A 22837-nucleotide genomic window follows, 5' to 3' on the forward strand; every position below is an offset into this window, starting at 1 on the left:
ACCCCGACTTGACCCGACTGAAACTCAATAGGGGCAAGATTGACCCAACCTGATCCGACTCATTTTATCTGAGATTTGAATATCGTATAACATGAGAGATCTGGTTGGCCTAGGTTGAGTCAAACTCAAATATCATAAATTGATTCCATTGAATGGGTAAAATCAGAAATTTATAAGCTACTCTATACATGGTGATGTCAGAAAAGCCCCCGTCAGCCTAGGCTAACCCTATCCCGATCTTATCACTACTCGAAGAAAACAAAGGCCTAACCCCAAAAAACCTTTAATATTAAGGCTAGGGTGGGCTTTTTTTTTTTTACACCCATATCTATTGATCTGTTTGCATGAGGCTTTGATCCAACAGGAAGAGACTTTGGAACAAATTTTTCCGACAAGTTGATATTAATTTTTTTAAGAGATAAGGACGTCAAAAGCCTTTAAATTTATAAAAGTACAATTAAATATTAAAATTTGAAAAATGCCCAATCGAGTTTTAAAACTTGTCTAATTAATGCGATCAAGGATTTTCAGTTGACTACATTCAATTCAATCTGATTGATAGAATACATTGATGAGGCATTTTCAATGATTTTCTTAAGATAGTGGCAATGATATTAAAAGCTTGAAAAACTAAGGGAAAGGGGGAAAAAAACCTAATAAGAAAAAAGCCCTTATCCAAAATCATCAAGAAAGAGAGAACGCAATTGCTCAGGGACTGCCTCGACAACGTTCTAGGCTTTCTTTATGATTATCTTTGGCTTTTGTCGTGATGTGTGGCACCCACTTGATGTCGTGTCAACACTATACACCCTAAAAAATATTATAAAATATTACACTAATATCTTTATTATTATTTCAATGCACTAATTGAAACATTTTTATTTTTATAATTCGATTGCACTTTGTAACAAATTTTGAAATTCTTAACACACCCATATTTTCTTTTTAATATAATTAACTCGACTTATCTTTAATTTAGCTCTGATTTAGTAGTTGAGTTTGGAATTGCAGCAAGCAAACCCTTCTCTAAGAGTCATGGAATGAACTTTAAAAAGGAATATAATGAAAAGAATCCATAAGACGTCATATCAATTAGCCTTTAGAATGGAATTTTTCATAGACCTATAAAAGATAAACCACATTGAAGATTGTCTTAGCTACCCCTAATTCCGAGCAGCCGTGCCAAAAAAATATTATATCATTTGGCGGACCCTTAGTGTGAGGAGTGCTCAAATTATCGAGTGAGAGGGTCCCCATTTTTCTACCAAAACTGAAGCATTACCAACAATATATGCCAACTCAGGCTCATAAAATTAGCCAAATACAAAAGATTGCCAAGCCGGCCAAGGCCGAGCATCGCCAGGAAGCTTCAAACGGTTTCGTGGCGATGGAAGGAGTCGCTCCCCCATATGGCACTCCCCCTACTGTGCCGCCGTAGTTCGTGGGAGGAGAAAATATGGGTATCGTCGGTGCATTCGGCACGACAGTGGTCGGCGACGTCGGGAAAGTGGTGGACGGCGTGGTGGTCCCTCCTGCTGTGCTGGAGATTTTTCCGAAGGGGAGAGAAATTGAGAATCAAGCAAAATTCCCTCAGCAAGAATTTTCTTTATCTTTTGAAAGATATGCCATGCAATTTGCACACGGCAGGTGAAGATGAACATGTGATAAGAATGCATTGGAAATTGTTAGATATGCAATGATTAAGAGGTGTACTGAAAGTCATCAAACCCTAATGTCGAGTGACTTGTCCTACTGAAGTTTCTTTTCCTATTTGAATCTTGAGGACACACTAAAGCTTTGAGGTCAGAAGAATAAAAGCAAAGCAAAGCTTCCCAGTGAAGTCATTCCACTTCTGCAAGATGCCTCTTTCAGATATTATATATTTTATTTCTTCTTCTCTTTTTAATTTTTTGAGCAACTGGGGTTCAAAGTGAGAGATAGGACCACCTGCAAAGAGAATGTCATGCCCTTTTCCTAATACTCTTGGTCTTTCTATCCAATTGCTTATTCACTCAGATTCACAACTCCCTTTTCATATCTAGTAACTATAACTACAATTCGATTTTGACGTCGACCATGAAAAATTTTCCATAATATCTTACAGAGTAACGAACTCTTCAACGAACTCTTCACATAAATTTATAAGAACGTGCGTATTAAGATGGCTTGTGAAGGCATGATAAATATGTTCCGAAGCTGTAATCAGCTTCCCCACCCGATGCATGTAGATCTCTAAAAAAAAGTGCCTTGTTTAAGTATTGGAAGTTGCATCAATAAGTTATCTTACTCTTCTTCAGTCACCTTAACGATGAATGTTGTTAACTAGTCGGACAATACACACAATAAAAAACACCTGAGTAAATATAAGTCTAGACTTAAGAAATAAACATATGAATTTACTCAAATCATATACTTTACGCAAAGTTTGTTAAAAAAAAAAAATCAACTGCATATTGGTGTTAAAGCTCTTTGGAAAAATGGGAGGACAGACCTCAAAGCCGGACCTTGAACGTCACACTTAGGAAAAAGCCAAACAAAATTTGGACATTCGACGAGGAGTACATTGGACATGGAAATCCACGTCAGCTGGTCAAAGAATTTGACTGGACCCCAGGTGTCGCGGGACCCACATGTCACGTTATTACTCAGCAAAAGATCATCGTTAATCGTAATTTCCCAACTTCAAAGAGAAGACTGTGTCCTCAGCTCACCACGTAAAAACTTTTATTTTTGCGAGAGTTTCTCTCTCTCTCTCCTTTTAAGAATTTAGAGGAGGAAAAAGAAGAAAATAAATGGGGTAGGATCTATAACATATACTGCTTAAATAGCACTTGCAAAAAAATTATTTTCTTAGATAAATGTTAATTTAGTTATCTAATAAGTGCGCAGAATATTCCTAAACGAAAATCCTAAACTTTTTACCAGAATATGACCGAGTCTTTACGACCAAAACGAGTGGAACGACATATCCGAACTAGCTTTGGCATAACAAATCTTAACTAGATGATGTGATAATATTAGCGAAGGTGAATCATCGATAACCATGTCTATTTTTTAAGCTAAAAATGGGGTTTGTCCCTCTTATTTCGCATCCCCTAATAGGAAGTCAAAAAGTTAAGGGTATAATCATTGCTAAACATGTCGTAAAAGTCGAAATTGCTCACTTCCTTCAACTCACAAGAAAAAAATACCCACGAGAGCTAGAAAAGAAATTCATTTTGTACTTCATTACAATAACCATAGATTATCAAAACTAAAAGTATTAAGTGCTTGCTTCCAATCTAGTACATATTGTGCCATTTAACAAATTTAAATATCGTTCTCTGGTTGATTACAAATATTTCATTTTCTCTCGTACTTCTGTTCAAATATTCATTTATGAAAAGCAAATCCTCCTTCTATCGAAGTTATTAGTGATGAATGTTATACTCCTGCCATTGCAAATTTATTAAATAGGTAAGTTTCAAAATATTTTGAAAACAGCAAGGTAGGGTAATATCCCACCTCAAATATACACGCCAAAATACCTTTCCAGCTTTCGAAACACATGAACACAACCGGTTCAATGACCTAAAACAGCCGTTAATTCCCACAGTACAGAATGATTTCACATGGATTTTTAATGGATTTTCTTTTTCTTTTTCTTTCTCTTGGTTAAAGATTATCAGGTTGAGGGATGGCACTTGGCAGGAGTACACTGCTAGTCATTTTCAGAGAGAGGAGAGAGCTGTCGTGTGGGGAATGCAACTGAACACCGACTTTGAAATTGGACAAGTCGATGCAAGATGAAAAGAAGGAAAAAGAGAGAGATCACACATGATGATCTCGATAAACGCACCAAAGGAAGAGAAAAAGAAACTGAGAAACTGAAAGAAGACGCAAAGCAAACATCGATCCTGAAAAAACAGCACAAGTCGGCGGTCTGACAAACCCTCACCACCCCCCCCCCCAAGATCTAGCCCTAAACCGACCCTTAAATAATCGGTCCCCTTCATTAAGTAAAAACCTTATTATTATCTTTTCGATTTCATATGAAACAATCATATATACGAACTCACTTATATATATTTATATAATATGACATGATAAAAGCGATAATCTAGACCCCAGTATTCTCAAAAACCCAAGAACTGCGTCAAAAACAAGCGAAATATGATATCATGCATGAGGGCCATCATCACCCAAGAACCCCATTCATGCACGACGACACGTGTGTAAAATCGCCTGCGAACTACTGTAACATCCAATGACTTGAATCAGCTCTATCTGAATCCGAGCAAGCCCCTCCTCCATCCTCGTACTTACCCTCCTCCCATTTCTAAGCTACTGAAGGATATAACAGTAACCCCGGCAACGAAAAAGTGAAGGGAAAACAAGCATCTACACGCGCTCCTTAACGAACGCGCTCCTACTGTGAAAATGCAGAAGATGATGAACAGAGAGAGAGAGAGAGAAAGAGAGAGCCAAACATACCTCAGAGACGATGGATACACGCAGGATCCGTAACCTGCGCATTGCACCAATCAAGCACCCCAACACACTAATCAAACACTGATTCGAAAGAAGATGAGCCGCGTTTATTTTCACTTTTGAGGGAAAGAAGAAAAGGAGAGTGAGGGAGGACGGACTTGGGTCGGAGGCGGCGACGGTGGCCGTGCCGGCGAAGTCGCAGCTGCCGGGGGCCATGGCCTTGCGCTGGTAGAAGCTGTTGAAGGCGTAGGAGGCGTGGGCCAGCAACGAGTTCGGCAGGTAACACAGGCCGCTCGACTGTATCGGGGCGCAGTCGGCCCCGGACCCGCACGCGTAGTCGAGGGCCCTCTGGAGCGCCTGCTCGCTCGCGTCGGTCCGGGCCACGCACCACGACGCGGCCCTCGCGGGGGTGGCCGCCGCGGAGAGGAGGAGGAGGAGGAGGAGGAGGAGGGGGAGCGACGGCGAGGGGCGCGAGGGCGGTGGCCGTGGCGGCGGAGGTGGTGGTGGAGCCATGTGAGGCGAGGAGGTGGTGGGGAGGGGCTTTAGGCTTTTAGCGAGTAAAGCAAGAGAGCGACTGACTTTGCTCTGTTGATGATCTAATTTTTTTTTTTTTTTCCATCCCATTCTTCTTTCCCTTTTTCGGCTTTTGATGATCTGTCTGGTTCTACAATACTTTCATGTGTATATATATATATATAACATTCTTTTGTCCCTGTGGAACTTTGGAGGAATTAAATTGAATCTCATTGGCATATGGCCTCTTTTCATTTTTTGTGAAGCTTACCTTGTGAATGGAAGCCCAATGGGCTCGACCAGGATTAGTCTCCATTGGCCCTCCACGCTAGGCTTTGGTGCACTCATGACGGCGTAAGGGACGTTCCAAAAGGCGAGGTCAGCCGCTCGCGCACAAAAAGGTGTCGTCATCTGATGCTAGTCATCTTGACAAGGCCATCCTTCCAACATGGAAGGGGAAGGTGGGGATCTTCTCAGGGGGAGATGGGGTGGGGACGAGTAAGTTTCAAAAGTGGGTTTCAACTCCCACGCCCTGCAATAGACAAAGCAAAAGTCTGAGAGTAAGTGTAAAGTAGACATAAAGTAGGATTGACAAAAAAAAAAATATATATATATATATATATCTTGACAATGCCATTTTGTTTTCTTGAAATACTATTTTATCTCTCACCCGAGGCATCCATCGCCTACTCGAACTTGACGAGATCTAAAAGGACTTCTTACAAAGCTACCATTCACCGACTCTCCGAAAAGGAAAACTAGCCTGGTGTTTCGATGTTGCACGGGCTTATCCTCGATCGGAAACTCTTATCCTGTAATCATTAGACTACTATGTTCAATGGTCTTTTCCCTATCTTTTGTTAATAAGTTTTGGATAGCTGATTACCTCATGTATGTATGTATGTAAGCGTCTATGTAAATTTGTTAGTGTGCACCTAAACCTATCAAAAAAGGGTCATAAACTCATTTCTTAACCCATGTATAATGAGTTGAGTTATTATGTGTATTAGTTGTATTTAGTAAATTGGTCACAAATAGGTTTAAACATAATATGAGTGTTAAATGAGTTTACAATTCACTTAAACACAATCCAACTCTAAGATTATCTCTTTACTCTCACTCATATTCACTCTATGATTATCTCTTTATTTTCTCTCACATTCATTCAATCTTGTGCTTACAAATGATGCGTTTGGTAACTATTTTGTTTATCTTAAAATTTCTCAAAATGAAGGAATTACGGCGTCCAACAAAAAAAGAAGACGATGTTTTTGATCCATTTTATAAATTATTTGATAATTATTAACCCTAGTCTTAGTATTTTTATTGCCATTGGTATTGATATCAATCCCGGACTCAATATTGACTTTATTTTGAAGACAAGAATAAAAAATTCTCCAATCAAAATATTTTCTATCATAAATTTATCTAGATTTAGAATATCATCATCTTCTAAATTAATGGGGATAATACCTCCTGGTATATTAATTAATTTACCTTTTCTATATATCTTGTTGTAATTACAAGAAATCTCTTGTTTACTATTTAAACATAATGGTGATACATAAATATGTGAATCCTTCTTATTGTCATAATTAATTGACTCATATGAGAAAAGGTCATATCCATAGTATTTTTGAAGGTTATATTTTGAATTTGATAATGAATCTAATTCAAAATTATTTAATTTTTGTAATTAATTAATATTAATCAATCTTTTTCATACGAATGTCTTTTGTTTAAATCTTTATTTTGCGCTATACATTTTTCATTGAATCTATTTCACCATTTGTGTGGTACTAATCAACGCCATCTAATTGGAAATATATCATATTGATGAGACCCATAAACTAGTTTTTTCATTGAATTATTTCTGAATTCAAAATATTTTCATGTTTTAATTAAGAATAAATAATTCCTTGTGTTTCAAAATAATCATTTATTTCATTTTTAACGAAAAAAAGAAGATGTTCCGTGATATTGAAGGATGTATCTTAACTTACACAAATTACAAAATTGTTTTTGATATAATTGGTAAAATACGTATGCTTGTGAGAAGGAGAATAATAAAATCTTTGAATTTTTATTACTAATATTGTTTTTAGTTTCCTTTTCTTCGAATCCAGGGGGCTATTATATAATTTTATCATATTTTTTTAATATAATTTATTATATTTTAAATATAAATTTATTATATTTTTAAAAAAATTTAAATTATTTTATTTTATTTTTGCAATTAGCTAGAGAAATAAGAAGAGAAAAGGAAAGGAAAAGAAGAAAAGAGAAAAGAAAAAAGAGAAAAAAAAAAAAAAGAACATGATTTGACTTGATTCTGGAGTTATTCTCAAAAATAAAGAATCGACTTTTTTTCTACTTCTTAATTTTGTTTCAAATCTAATTCTAGGAATAAATTTAACCTCAAGAACAAAAAAAGTTGCCAAGTGAAATTTTATTCTTCTTCTTGTTCCGAAAAAAGAAGAAGAATAGAATTCTATATTATTTGACACGTTACCAAGTAAGCTCTAACTTCACACTATCATATCAGTTTAAGTATGGATTTTCTTATATTTGGTTAAATACGAAAGTTTTTAAATAATAATAGTCAGGTTATATATGTATCACTAATAAAAACGAGTTAAATGGTCTATTCGAATTGCATTATTTTGGATCCGACCTATCTGTTTGACAAGTCTATGCACACCTCACTTGGCCTGTAGGGGTGGGAAATTATATATTTTTGGAGGAGTCCGTTGGTGGGAATTAAATTACTCATTTTGGTCCTCAAGTGGACAAAACGTGAGGAGGCATTGGACAAACCATGGACGGAGAAAAATAACCGTTGACCGTTGGCGAGTGACGGGGGGCAATTCCGGCATTTCACCGCCCGAATCGTCGGCGAAAGAAATTATAAGCACGGAACGGACCCGTGAAATCCCACTGGCCGCCCACCGTCCTCTCCCTCCCTCGCTGCTGCAAGTTCCTTCCTTTTGCGCGACGACTTCCTCGCTCGAAGGGCCTTCCCTCGCCTTCCGCCATGACTCATATCCTTCGATCTCTCCGTCTCTTTTTTGTTTTTGTGGGTACTTCGACGTGCGTTGATTTGCTCGCAGCGTTCCGTTTCGATGATGCCCCCCCGGTCTTTGCTTCGAGATTTTTTTTTTTTTTTTTGGTCAGACTTTGTTTCGAGATTCGATCGTGCCTTTTTGAATGTTTTGCTCGCTTGCTCGCTTGAATTTCGAAGAAGGGTCGCGAAAGGATTCGTGGGTTCCTCTTGCTTTTCCTTGATTCCTCTCCTTTGATCTTGATGTTGATGTGCACGCGGCAATCAGAGAGATCGCGACAGGGAGAGAGCCCAGGCGCGGGGTACCAAGAAGGGGAGCACCAAGGACGACGGCTTGACTGTCGAGCAGCGCCGCGAAAGGTCGGTCCTTTCGATCTCCATTAGGGTTTAAGCGATGGTGATTTTTGGAGGGTTGTTTTTTTTTTTCTTTTTTTTGTCCTTTGATTAATGATTTGGTAGCTCCTGTTTTGTCCTTACCGATGATGTTCCGATGTGGGTTTGGTGGTGAATTTAATCGGGGGGGTTTTGTTTGATCGGATCGATTTAGGGATGCGAAGGCCTTGCAGGAGAAGTTGGCAAAGAAGGCGGCCCAGGGGGGAGCCAGCGGGGATGCCGGAGGTAGTAGCAGCGGCAAAAAATGAAAGGCGTCGGTCCAATTGGGTTGATTTCTCCTTTTCCTCCTGAGGGTGTCTTTTGTTCAGTATTTCTGGGTGGACATAGTTTCCATATGAAGAACAAGACGTGAGTTTGACTGGGTTTGTTGGTTATGTTTCCGATTATACAATGTCGAGAAGTTTCGTGGTTGTTAAGAATCTAATCCATCATTGTCATGTATTTGTATCGGTGATCATCTATTATCAGTGTCAATGACTGGTAGTCTTTATGGAATGTCCTTCTAGAACTCGAGCATTTTATGAAGCTATTAGTAAAAACTGCGAGAGTTTGCTGCATGATTGACAACGCAAGTGAGTATGTGATGATGTCAAGTGCCTGCGGAAATAGAATGAATTGATTAGAATCTATTAATTTGAAGTCAACTATAATATATTAAGCTTGAGAGGTGGCAATATCCTGTCTGTATTCTTCCTTCTTCTTCTTCTTCTTCTTCTTCTTCTTCTTCTATTCTCAAATCTTAGGGTGTGAAGTAATGGAAGATCTAGCGAGATGGAAGATCTAGTGATTTGCTATTCGCATCGGTTCCATCATTTGTTTGGTTGACACATGATTTCCGGCCAAATGGTGTGGCCTAATGATTTTTAACTAGCTATAAGTGGTGAAGTATAGTTGAAACGCACTGATTGCATTGTCGTGATGCATGTCTGGAGAGTGGCTTGATTGCCAGGAATGTCAGACCTACATAGTTCTAGATATAGTTTGAATTTCAACTTGGATGTCACGATTGTATCTGATTTGAGTCTTCATTATTCAATAATACTCTAAACTCCTAAATTGCTTGCGAATTTGTTGATTAAGTGCCCATTCAATGATACTATAAATTTCTCAATTGCTTGGTATGAATCTATCATGTGCCAATTCATCATTTACTATCTCTTTGTTCTCCTAGAAGGTGTGGCTTCCATCATATTCACAGCCGAAATGACATTTTAACCATTTCGGAACAGTGCTAAGGTTTCTGGGCTGTGTCATGATTCTTCATTTGCATTATTCTGGATGTATATAACCTTTTAATGTTTGCCTTGAAGTGCAAAAGTTGTCTGAGAGAATGAGTTTTTAGAAATATTAGAAATATTTACTCTTGTAGGTAGAAATGAATGTGTGCAGTTCACAGCATGGTATGTCCATCATTGATCATGAAATTGCTTAATGAGTTAAACATATTGTACTGAAGCAACACCAGTGTTGGCGTATGCGCTGCATGTCTGTGTGAAGATAAGAAAAAATGGAAAAGTGAGACAATGGTTTTAGCTTAATATATACTGACAGGCACTTTTCTAAGTTTTGACATTTGAAGCATTTCATGATTTCCTCTTGTATCTGTTGATCCACCAGATGAAATATGTCCTCAATTATATTTTTGCTGCTATTGGTTTTTAAAGATCGATTCTTCAATTGGTTAGCTTAGATGCAAAGCTTGTAAATTGATTTGGCATGTGGTTTTTGTGTGAGGAAGAGTCATGGGTTGACATTCTAATTCAAGCTGGAAGTAGAATGAAGATTATCATCTTAGGAAACCTTATTCTCATCTTAGTTTGATGATCCTTCAAATTTTCGTCTTCCCCTGTCATCTTTATGTCAAATGAATGAGGATTCTCAGTTTTTTACAAAAGTTTTACTGCCCAGTAGATAATGATTCACCATGATTCATTCTTCTTGGAACTATTGATTGTATATACCCAACATGTTGTTGTCTTGTAGATCTCTATGGATCGGTTAAATACAGTAGATCATTGTGCTTAGTAGTATGTGTTGTATATAGTTGAAATGATGTTGGCTTTTAGAATTCTTTGAATCTGCTAAGTTTTGTGCAATGCCTTTCTGTTGGTTTAAATAAACATTATGTCGTCGTAGCCATAGAAAGTTCTGTGAGCCTTTATGTGTTTCGTCTTTCCTAGTTCACAAATCAGCAGCACATATTAGTGGTCGATTAATTTCAATGCGGATGTTTCTTTTAAGGTGTTGTAAGGATGTTTTGATCCATTTTCAATCATAGTGTAGGTGAGAGAGCTAGGAGGACTGAATCCAGATCATTCTTCATTGAATGTAGGACGACACATTGAGAATTCGCATTTTGGGCTATATTTATGTTGGAGGACTATGGCAGAATTCGGATTGTGGGGTTGATGGCATTTTAAACCTTTTAATAAGTCTTAAAGATAGTAAATTGGCAGTTCTCTCAGAGTGATCATTGTAAGTAAAGGTGAGATCTGTGCATCAGGTTGACTGGAATGGCCTGTGAAGGATCAACATGGCCAAATCAATGTGTGAATCAACGTCAGAGAGTAGTGAGCTTCAATAATGACGAATTGTACATGAAAACTGTGAGAATTGCGTATTTTAAGATAGCCAGGATACGAGTTTGGTGTAACATCGAACATTTGAATGTACAATTAACAATCTTTGCAAGCATCCTTAATTCGAGATCACTTTTATAGGTCTTTGCATTTCTGTTATATCTCACTTGGTCTTTATCGATGCTCATCGGTTGCACTCTACGAAACCAATCTTAACAATCTAGGAACTTGTTCATGTCATTAGATCTAAGTCATAGATCCAGGTTTTCGTTATGGTTGCCCCTGGAATTTTCCCTAGCAAGTTTCGGAAATCGGTGGAAGTTGCTTTAGTTGGCTGGTTTGCTTGGTCAAAGGGCGAGTCAATTTATCGCGTGCCCATTACCATCGCTTCCTCAGATAGCTTCCATGTTGGCCTATTTCGCGAATGTCGATCAGATGAACATATTGGAGTGATTCTTCAAAAGATCGGGTTTGATCGAGATTTCTGTTGTGAGATTTCTCTCGAAAATTTACGAAGAATCTCAAGAGTAATGGCCCGAGAAAGTTGGCTGCTGTAGTAGTTGGCCTGTGCATGCTTTCATGGAAAGGCAATTGTTCGAGTTCTTTTTCTTTATGCGAGGCTTGAAATTCCAAGCTAGAATAAAGAAGGTCGAGTTGTGATGGAGGGAAAAAGAGAATGACAAAAGAAAAGCTTACAGAAACTTGGCCTCTGGTGTTTCCCTAAGGCCTCTTTTGTGCAAGAAGAATTTGCCCACTTTATAAGCTATGAAATGTGTGTGTGTGAGAGAGAGAGAGAGAGAGAGAGAGAGAGGCATAATCATATGAGAGGAGACAAATATGACATTGAAATAACCTTAAAATAGTCCCATGAGATCTCCTCGCCACGTATTCAATAATTATCCCTTCCTTTCTCTGTTCGATTGGAAGGAGGGATGATGACTCTTAAATCTTTTGTGACTTTTAAATCTCTTAAATTGGGGAACCCGGTGCCAGCTTTAAGTTTAGTTTTTCTATTAAATAAATGATTAGAAGGGGGAGACATGTCACGTGTGATTATGGAAAAAAGCACATGGCAGTGTCTTAAAAGAAAAACTCCAAGCACTAATCTTTAAAAAACTCGGGATGAAGTGAGAGGTTAAGGAGGAAGGGAGATGAACCGTCGGTTTGTCTTGGGCACCAATTGGTGGGCCATTTGTCATGAGCTTTGTATCCGTAAATTCATTGTACAGATGCAATTCAATCGTAAAATTTTTAAATTTGATCAATATAATCTTAAATCTTTGTGCGAAATTTTAATGCAGTCATTACTGTTAATTTTTGCCCAAAATCGCTGATGTGGCGATGTGTTACTTAGGATAGTCGGCGATAATTGGATCATTGTTATTAATTCAAGTAGAGATTTATGATTAAATTTAAAAATTTTAAAAATTTAGAATTAAATTGACACCTATACAATATATTTAGGGTTGGTTGGGTAATTATTCCTCCTTAGCATTTGAACAGATTTGGCTCTTTCTCAGAAAAAAATGACCTGTCAAGGTACGTAATTCATGAAACTATGTGTATAGTTTTAGTGCGAATCAGGAACCGCATTTGGCTTTGATTTTAGTGAGAGGACACTACAACAAATCTTTCTTTCAACTTTGTGCAAGGAAAAACCACTTGCTGGTTGTTCTATTTAAAGGTGATTGGTTCCACAGTGACTTTAGAATTTAGAATCTGGAATCTATCATGTTACAATCAGTTTTTAGTTTTTTGATCCCGAAATCTACCCTGCTTGCCTAATACTAGTTTTGGAATTTATCTTGTTTTTTCAGTCCAATTCAAGGTCTAGCCAATAACCTTTTTTTTTCTTCCTTTTTTTGGTTCATTTTTTACAACAAAATCATATGAAACTATGAGCAACAAAATGATTCAAAGTAAAAGATGAACAATAGAGATCCCTATCCACAAAAAACAACAATTCATATTATGAAGACGTAGTAATGTATAATTATAAATAATAAAAAATTCAAATACATAACATAAAACATAAATTATAAAACTCCATTCGCCATTCATCCATAAAATTTAGGGGAAAAAGAAAAATTGATGAGGAGTTTCAAGGAAGGATAGGGGACGAAGGAGTGTTGAGGTTAAAATTTAGGAGAAAAAGAAATTAAGGTTTTGGTTTTTTAGCTTATAAAACCGATTTCAAAACTAGTTTCAAAATAGGGCTATCTGGTCTTGTTCCTAGGTAGATATTCACTTGTAACATGTTCCCAAATCAATTCTAATGGGAACTAGTTCCCAAACTTATTTTTCAGATAGTCCGGTCTGATGTCCAGGTATTATCAATCCAATTGCACACCCCTAGTTCTATTTACCCTTGAAACACTCAATATCAGTTCTTATCATTGGCTAATTCACCCTACATTTGTCCAGTTTCACAATGCATAATATGATGTCACCATTTACCAACATTTCTTCAACCAAAACCGGGTCAAGGGTTAATGTTGTCTAACCATGGAGTTATACGACAAAAATGATCTAACAAGGGACTTGAAATCTAACATGCTCAAGTTTAGGGCACATAGAGTCTTTATCTAAGTATACATCTTCTTTTCCCCATAACTACTTGATACCGTCCTAGACAATAAGGTTTGATGCCGGCGGGCCCATCATGATAGCCCCACCGGCTTGTAGGAGTCCATCAACTGTTTTTGTATGAGATAGCAATGCTTAAGGCCATGAGTTAGCTAGAGGTTCAATTAAAACACAGCGCAAACTTATGACCTGAATGTCGGGCGAGCACAAAACTACCAAGCCAACTACGCTCGGTGATCTCCAAAAATACAAATTGCACAGGTTCTACCTCTGTCCAATTTCCTTCTATGCTATTAAGTCTTATATCTGAACAACCTCACATAGAAGTCCATCAAAGGAACGTTTTCCCAAAAAAAGAAACCTTCATCATCAGAAAGGATTTTCAGGGATTTTCCGGTTGTCCTCAGTCTAGCAAAGCAGATCAGCAACACTTTTTTAGTGCAACTTTCGTTCCTAGCATCCTAGGATTCTCTACCAGGAATGTCTTACTAGGGAGCATGCTCAGGCAAGTCTACTATGTCCAGGACTGACTCGTGCAACTTCGAATTGCAATGTCAAAGAAAGCTTCGCCAATCCTTTGCCATATCCGAGCTCATTTCTGAATCCAACAGTTGAAGCTCGTATAGCTCCTGGACTCTCTTCTCCATTCAAATCATCATAACCTTCAGCTCCTCCTTTCAGAGATTTTCGAGGCACAAACCAGAAGAGTGCCTCCACGCTGCTGTTTCCTGGAAACCCTTCGCCTTCCACTCCCCAGCTCAGATTGTTTTGGTGACGAGCCCCCGAAACTCCAAAAACTCCACGGTTTTCAAATCAATCACTTGCGAGTGTCTCCCTAGCGCTAAAAGTGCTTGACAACAGCATCTTCTTGACAAAGAAATCGTTCAGAGGAATGAGGCAAATGCATTGCAGCAATTGGGTTGCAGACATCAGGATACCAACAAAGAGGACAAGGGTTTGGCTTAGAACTTTTGACACTGCTTAAGAAGTTGCCCTTGCATTTGAACTGCTGTTCATATTCCATGCAGCGAATGTGCTCAGCTGTCCAAAGGATGAATTCAAAGGCAACAATTTGACTGGACCAACAGCTTCTCTCCTTGAAGCAAAGCTCAAATGACACGAAGGACTTCAGTCTCCTCACTAGAGGGTGTTGGAAATCTTGTTGCCATCACCACAGGAGCCCTGGCTGTCCACTGAATCAAAGAGAAAAACAATGGAGATGGCGAGATCACCAAGAAGAAGAGAATTCATGAGACGTGGCATTGATGATAATTCGGGTGGTGTAAAGTTGTGCAGAATGCCATTCTTTAATATGGACATGATCTGGGTTGCCATTTTGCTTTCGAATTTGTGATCACCATAATCACAATCCTTATAATGTAGTCAACTGCTCTTGTTCTTGGATATGGATACAAAGTCCAATCTGCAAATTTTGGCATGTACATTGATTACCTCATGCTTAGACAAATTTGATTTCACCATCTTTAGCCAGCCATTTCAGTTGGTCCAGAGTTTAAGCTCTACAAATGCATCTATAACATTAGTCAAAATAAGTCATTCTAGTTTCTTGGGGAATTCAACTAATGTGTTCTTCACTAATTGCAGAAAGAAGTATTTTTACTAACAACAACAACAAACTTTTGACTTGTGAAGAGAGAAGATCCTTCTTCGGTGTAAAAATGTGCATTTCTTGGCATGCCTTGATCATATCCAAGTATGAGAGGCACAAGATCTCAGTTTTCGTGAGCAAAGTAACATCTACTGTTTTTCTGATTCTAGCCTGGTGCAAAATGCAGTCTTTGTGAACATGCACAGTTACTCGATTCAAATTTCAACTCGTGAAGAGAAGTTTCTTCCTAACAAAGACCAAAACTATCCAGGTTTGACCACAACTTAAAACTACTAATTCTGCAAAGGAACATGTAGCTCTCACTAAACAACATTAGAACCACTAAAGAAAATTAGAACTGAAAAATCACTGCCGATTATCTTCCCTGAAAATATTTCAAAGCAAAAAAATTCATCATTCAGCTAGAAGATTGGCCCAATTTTTCTTTGTCTACATCTTCGACATTTTCAATCCCATCTCTGACGCTTTCTGCCACTTCAACATTGTCAATGGCTATGTCCTGCTTCTCACGACCCTCCTCTACATTTGCAACATCCATCTGAGGATGTGCCTCATTGACATCCAAATTGCTACTCTCGAGGACTGCAGCACATACAGGTGAAGCCTCCACATCCAATTCCTTCTCAGTGTCTTTGTCATCCTCCTCAGAAAAGCTTTTATCGGTGCTACTCTCATTATCTTGGGTTTGGGGAGAATTCCCCTCTTCAGTCTCTTCAGGATTTGCATCCACATCTGCCATGTCCACATCCAATTCGGGAAGTCGTTGTTGCAGGGGCACGGCATCACTGACGACCTGGCCCATCCTCAATCTCTCCCTGTAGCTCTCCATCTCCATCTTGTACCTTTCTTTATCTTTGAGCGCTTTGTCTTGATAAACCTTCAAGCCATCAAACTCAAAATGATTACAAGTAGACTAATAGCACGAATGTACCAATTCAGACCAGATCAACAAGCTCGAATCGGCTCCTAGAACTTGCGCACTTTGGCTAAGCTGGTCCAGGGCCAGCACATTTAAGCCCAAGCATGCCCACTGAACTTAAAACATGATCAACACCTGTCAAACTGGGCTACATGTAATGGTATTTTCAATGCACATGCAATTACAGACATCATAAGCAGCGATGCAGGCCATGAGAGGGCTGATTGGACCTGTAATTAGGTAATTTCTAAGAATGCATAGATGAGACAAGGCACGGTCCTTACAGTTCTTTCAGATTCGTTTAGCTTGTTCCAAAGTTCGCCGATCATCCTACTAATCTCTCTGTCCTTCCCAGGGTGGAGAGGTTTCAATCTTGCGTGCTGCTCAGCAAAAAAGAAATTATAACCGCTTCTGTTAGGTTTCGGATGTGCGGGATCCCTCCTCTTGATCTCAGATTTTTTCCTTCTGCGCCGACGTTGAATGCCAGAACTTCCAGCTACATTGTTATTATTGATGGAGAAATTGAATTGCTGAGGCATTTTTCCAGCAGCGCTCTGAGGCGTTTGGTAAAGTACACCCTTTAACTTCTCCGAGCCTATTGTAACAGTTACTAGGTACCCACTTTCAAATTTCCCGTCAATAACTCCCACCACTGGAGAATTCGCAGGTGAGGTAGTGCCTGCTGCAAAGTGGACGAGAGCGTAAATTTCACTCAAAAACAGCCATAATCAAGTTTTTATGAACCACGGCAAACTGCTACTCATAGTTCACATGATTCACAATATGATACCTCGAGGCAAGTCCGATGCTGTTGTCCTTGGTTGCAGAGTCATTGGCACTTTGGTTTCTTGCGCAGGATGCATAGCTTCCATCTGTTGTGCCAAAAATGTTGGCACAGGGGGGCTCTGCAGAGTTCCTAGGACAAGAAAATCATCCGATGAAATGTACCATCAACATTCTGGACAGTTGCTTGAATGAAAAATCTGAGAAGTCTAGTCACAAACCAGCAGAGAGAGGAGTCCAAATGCGGGCCTTGAAATAGTAAATTTGTTCATAATGATGAAGCAGTGAAACATAATACTTGCGCAGCACAAATGAGGCATTTGTTGCAGTGGAGGGGAAATTGAAGATTGCAGTCACATCTTTCCATCGTCTCTCCCTAATGATCTGACGGTTCAATTGGTCAGCAATTTCTTTAGACGAGATGAATAGAAGATATTCACAACTTACATCTATTGCCTGCTCTTGACCTTATTCAAGAAGGACCATACATGACAGATAATCCTACAAGATGATACATCAAAGCGAAATATCTAGAAGCTGTCAAGTTTCACCTGTCGATTACATTCCACATCATAGCCTTCAAAACTATACTGCTAATATGTAAATTTACCATACATGAAAAGTTTCATGAGAATATATAATGATCAAAACCAAGTGGGGATAGCAGAAACGTTAATAGAACATACCCTTATGATCCAAAATTAACAGAAGTAAATCTACCTTGCTGTCCTCAAAGTTTCTTAATAGCAGAAAGATTAATAGAACAGATATTTCTAATTTAAGTTTCTATTATTTGTCAGAAAACTGGTCAAATACATTAGGTAGCATGTACAGTTTTCAATATTTCTCTGACCAATAAAGGTAATTATCTAGGTTTTCATAGATTTCAACGCACAATTAAAAGAAAACTGACATTTTATGGAAGATTTTACATGTTAGTTTGATTTCAAACCAAAATTAGGAGAAAACTTCCAGACAAAAAAAAGAACCCAAATTTGGCGTACAAAACTCATTCCTTGACGACAAAGGAATTAAACAGTTTTCAGAAAATATTCGGTGAACACAAAAAGAAGAATGTTCTCTAAAACCAAATGAACCATAAAACATAACTCCGTGAATAAGCAAAGTAAATAGGTACCTTGAATGTGACTGAAAAAAGATGAACATATTAGCTATGTTATGCTCGGTAGATTATCAGTCACATACCAAACTGGATTTTCTGTGTTGCAAGATAAACTATCCATATTCTCCTATAAGTAAAAGTAGCTGACCAAAACAATTATATTTAAGATAGATGAAAGAAGAGAAGATAGATGACCATCATTTTCATGCATCTCTTGAAGACCGGCAAACAGAAGCAATCCTAATACTTTAAAGTGTCCCGCAAAATACTGTATTGATCTGATGAAATGGCAAATGAACCTTGGGAACTCTTAAACAAGGAAATGACAAACTAATTTCCAGCAAAATGAAAGGATGTATCGTCTTACCTTTTCAATGCCACCGCGAGAAGTTACTTCAACAAATAACCGATGCAAGTCGAGCTCTTTGCCCCCAATAATAGGAATCCTGATATTATGGAATTGAGGATATGAAGAGAACGACAACGGCAAAGCAAGACCACCCAAAATAGATGACCAAATGAAGATCAGTACATGTCAAATCATTAGAATACTTCAAATTTTATCTATGTAAGGACTTCAGACACAACTAATTGCAGAGATATTAATAGGCATCAATAGAGTAGCAAGAGTAATTACTTTGTATTTTCAACAACGCTGATGACAAAGACAAACAAGAAAGACTCTTCTCTTTTTACTCTCAAAGAAGCAAAATGACTGTTTTTGCCTGGTTGAGATTGTCAACTAATTCTGCAATTTACACCTAACTTCAATATCTAATGCCAACAGCCTGCTTAACCCTTTTTTTTTTTTTTTTTTTTGGCCAATCAACAGCTTGCCAACTGAATAACGTGTTCCCATATACTATCTCAGGAAATGAAAGAGAAAATCAAGTCTTGAGCATTCTCACTGATTAAGCAACTCCTCGAAATCCTCAACAACCACATAAGCATTAGCTTTTCGGTGCATGTACATGTGCTTGCTGTTTACAGATAAATCTCTTCTAAAATGCACATACAACCACCAGACAACGAATGACTTAGTCCTTGCAGAAGCAAGTGAAAGCAAACTACCCTAGCTAAATGTCAGAAAGCACCCAGTATAAATTAATAACCCCTTAGAAACTGCAGTCTCTGCGAATCTTCAAATAGACATACATAAATACAACTGATTTACTCTAATTCTCATGCATTGTTTTAAAACTTATTAAAAAAATCGCAGCTTACAAGAATGAAAGATCACAAGTTCTACAAAGGAGCTTTGGAACTCCCCAGTTATAGGACAACTGGGGCAGTCCTGATTACTGCAAAAGATAAAATGGACAAAGACAACCTGTTATTTTGCAACACAAGCCAGTCAAGTGAATCGGTTCACCAACGCTCATGTCCTTAAAATGGTGCAAAATAACTAAACCATTTCTAATCTCCACATGAGATTCACAAACAAGTTTTACAAGTGAAATGTCCATTACGTGGTCCCCGAACAGATAAAAAAGACCACTTGGGATAATACCAAGTTCATTATCCAGTTAAAAGATTATTTCCTAGTACCAAATATAGCAAAGGGCAACCCCATTATTTCTCTCTCAGCCAACTGTGGGAAAATGAAGCATCCATCTCCTCATACTAGGCCTCACAAGAAAATAAAACTGGACCAATAAGAGAAGTCCCTTGTCCGGACCAATGCAATTTTAACTAGCTAGAGAAATATAGGGGCCTCTCAATAGCAGAATGAATATATCCAGCAACTCAAACGATTAGTTAAAGGAAAAAATATAACAAGTCCAGAAAGGCTCAACATTACAACAGACAAGAACAAAAAAAAAAAAAAAAAACGGAAGGAGCTAAGGTTTACATGAATTTGGTCCCCATAGTTGAATGGAGCTTCTCCAGAGTAGTCATAAAGAGGCTAGGACTTGCCACAACATCATCATACTCTGCAAGAGGTGGAGGGTATGGATGATATCCAGAGGTCTGCATTTGCTCCTTCAATGGAGACATTGGACTTTGGTTCCCACCAGAAGTTGATGCCATCCGCCGGCGGTTCCTCTTCAAGCAGCAAAGCTCCAATATCGACCTCCACCTTCATTCCAATATTGATAAAGAATTAGCAATATAAAAAAGAACAGGACTTACCCTTATAATTAATAAGGAAGCAGTTAAGTTAGTAACTACCCATCAAGTGTTCAGCAGAATATGCAGAATACCAAAGGACTAAAGGAAAACGCAACGGAGAAAGCAAATAGACCCGGGAGAGGGGGGGAAAATGAAAGTTTCAACACTAGAAAATGAAAAAATGGAAAAAGAATAAACCATTAAATTAGTATTCAGATTACTGGTGGGGCTCAGATAACAAGAGACGAACCAAACTTAATGAGAGCAACGACGACTTCCAAAAGCTGAAATAATAACTCCCAGTTAGAAGAGGGAGGAGGAGGAGGAGGAGGGGGGTTGTCTTGCGTGATTTGATTCGAAGCCCAAGAGAAAAAAGGCATGTGGTACAGCTTAGTAGCTGTCACGGCCATGAATTGCTTCAGTGTACAATAGATGTAACAATGGCAGCAGAAGAAGCAGCAGCAACGACTCAACAACCCATCACGGCTCACGAAGAAACTTTTTCCATCATTAATCCATCACCACCATTAAAAAGAAGCTAAAAAGAAAACACCCTTTTAGGCCCCCTGCAAAATCTTGATTCAAAAAGCCCCCTTCTCTCTCTATCTTTCCCCCCGTTCATCTATTTGTCAAAACACAGGGCTACATGGGCTACTACCTGGTCTGACATTCCTAAGATATCATGATATCTAACTTTTGTACTCTATTCCGAGAGTATTATATTATAATCATTTAAAGTTTCTTTCTTCGCTTTCCATCTGACACTGTGAGAGAGAGAGTTGCGAAGGCAATACACACACATCTATCTATTGTATATAATATTTATATATATATATATGGATACATGGATTTCTATTAGAAGAAGAAGAAGAAGAAGACCAAAACTTGCCTTTGCCCTCCAAAAGGCCCCCACCATGAAATTTCAAATCAGAGACTTTGTGTTGTGTTATGCGTCCCCTCTTCCTTTCCCATGGAGGACAGAAAAAAAAAAAAGGGATAAAGTAAGAATAAACAATTCACGACGAAATAAGGAGAGCGGGATAAGAGAGAGAAAAATGCCCAGAACAGTACAGTGCTCAGATATTCAAAGCACCCCCTAATCCTTGCCTCTTACGGGGGTTGTTACCGTACAAAAAGCAATTAATAATCCAAACGGGAGCAGGGCCAAAAGAAGGAAAGAAAGTTTTATACTTTTTATATACCCAGATGAAGATAGATAACGAAGGTCACTTTTTTTTTCTTTTTTTTGCAGCAGGAGCATTTACAAAATAAAGCACATGAGAACCTTACCAGGCACAAGCTACAGCAGGGTGGTGCTGAGATGGCTGGTTTTCAAGAATGATGATGATGATGATGATGATAATGGGAGGGCATTAAAGAAGGCGCTTCAGATTAGCCCACCTTCCGAGTGGTGATGACAATAAATGTGGCTAAAGCTCTCTCCTTTTTCCCTTGGGGGGAGGAGGAGAAAAAAAAACTCATTTTTATTGTAAGCAAATCGTGGGTTTGATTTGCATTCCACGGTTCCTGATATATCCTTGCCTATTTTCTTGGCCATCTTTGTGATATATACCGATTCAACCCCCCCCCACCAGAACAAATCAGAGTACGTGTCGAGGCGTAAAAGGGTGATTTTTGGATCTTTCTTGCCCTTTCGGTTTGGAGGAAGTTTTTTTTTTTTTTTTTTTTTTGGGGGTCAAAAGTTGGGGTGGGAATTTGAGTGGTCGAGGCCCACATGGATCAAGAACAGTTTTAGGGAGTGCTGCTCAATGAAGATTTTAAAGAAAACATGCGCAGGAACTTATACAGAGAAAAGGGTTGATGATTAGCACAGATGGGTGTCCCTGGAACGTATTTGCATACGCAATAAAATTCTTTCTTTTTTTGTGTTTCCTTTCTTGGGCGTGTTATTGATTAAGCAAGAAAAGGATCTTTCTTGGGATGGACGGATGGATGGATGGATGGATGGAGGAGAACGGGTCCGATTGACTGCCCGGATGAAACGGCAAAACGAGATTTGAGATATGAGCGCTGTAACAGCATTTAGCTTTCTTGGAACAAGTCTCTCTCTCTCTCTCTCTCTAGAAGAAAGCATGATTATAGCTGCATTAATATCATCATCACCGGCCCCTATCTTCCTCTTTTCCCACTTTAAAATTTAAAAAAAAAAAAAAAGATTTGATAGCAATCTTCTCGTGCGACCAGCGGGGCTGTCCGGCTTCAAGTTCGCATAACCACCGTTCAAATTCATCAGATTTTGCGGGCGATGCGACGGTATTAAATGGACTTAGCCAGAGAAGGACAAAAGATAAGCGTCACTTTGATACTAACCAACTGGCATGATTGGCTGATTAGTCATATACATCTTTAATTTCTTCAACCCCCCATTTTCTTCATAATGGCGCATGTACACAAAGTAGTCTAACTTCGATGGTGTATGAATTAGAAGTGAGTGATTTCAGAATTGACAAGTTTGGAATCTGAAACTTAAAACCTACTTTGTTGGAATTAGTTGCCACTTATTGAAACCTAGAATTTACTCTATAGATCTTAGAACCCACCTTATTGATCCAATATGGATTTGAGAACTGATCAATTCATTTTATTTTTTTTGTAGTTTCCCTTATTTTATTCCCTAAAATGACAAATTTTAGTAAAACATCTATCT

General features: G+C 38.4%; 3 protein-coding genes across 10 annotated transcripts; 1 reads left to right on the forward strand and 2 right to left on the reverse strand.

Moving 5' to 3' along the window:
- Positions 1-1239: 1239 nt before the first annotated feature.
- Positions 1240-5099, reverse strand: LOC104456023 (PLASMODESMATA CALLOSE-BINDING PROTEIN 3). Its single transcript, XM_010070722.3, has 3 exons — positions 4629-5099; positions 4474-4507; positions 1240-1540 (listed from the first exon to the last, which is right to left on the reverse strand). The coding sequence occupies exons 1-3, from the start codon at positions 5092-5094 to the stop codon at positions 1306-1308; spliced, it is 735 nt and encodes a 244-aa protein (XP_010069024.2). The 5' UTR covers positions 5095-5099; the 3' UTR covers positions 1240-1305.
- Positions 5100-7878: 2779 nt separating this feature from the next.
- On the forward strand, positions 7879-8979 carry LOC120287837 (putative SERF-like protein). The gene is made up of 3 exons (XM_039301248.1): positions 7879-8024; positions 8302-8404; positions 8592-8979. Exons 1-3 carry the CDS (start codon positions 8018-8020, stop codon positions 8683-8685), a joined length of 204 nt encoding a protein of 67 aa, XP_039157182.1. The 5' UTR covers positions 7879-8017; the 3' UTR covers positions 8686-8979.
- A 6414-nt stretch (positions 8980-15393) lies between these two features.
- On the reverse strand, positions 15394-21743 carry LOC104456025 (high mobility group B protein 15). Of its 8 annotated transcripts, none has more exons than XM_010070732.3 (8): positions 21460-21743; positions 21059-21128; positions 19910-20137; positions 18425-18503; positions 17156-17318; positions 16942-17067; positions 16436-16830; positions 15394-16109 (listed from the first exon to the last, which is right to left on the reverse strand). In XM_010070732.3, the coding sequence occupies exons 3-8, from the start codon at positions 20086-20088 to the stop codon at positions 15630-15632; spliced, it is 1422 nt and encodes a 473-aa protein (XP_010069034.2). In that variant the 5' UTR covers positions 20089-20137; positions 21059-21128; positions 21460-21743; the 3' UTR covers positions 15394-15629. The 8 variants fall into 8 exon arrangements, with proteins under 8 accessions (XP_010069034.2, XP_010069027.2, XP_010069028.2 ...); XM_010070725.3 differs by having other exon boundaries at positions 16436-16833; positions 21460-21738; XM_010070726.3 differs by having other exon boundaries at positions 16436-16833; positions 21059-21132; positions 21460-21738.
- Positions 21744-22837: the final 1094 nt, after the last annotated feature.

This window comes from Eucalyptus grandis, chromosome 8 (genome assembly GCF_016545825.1).
Source record: "Eucalyptus grandis isolate ANBG69807.140 chromosome 8, ASM1654582v1, whole genome shotgun sequence".
Classification (NCBI taxonomy): Eukaryota; Viridiplantae; Streptophyta; class Magnoliopsida; order Myrtales; family Myrtaceae; genus Eucalyptus; species Eucalyptus grandis.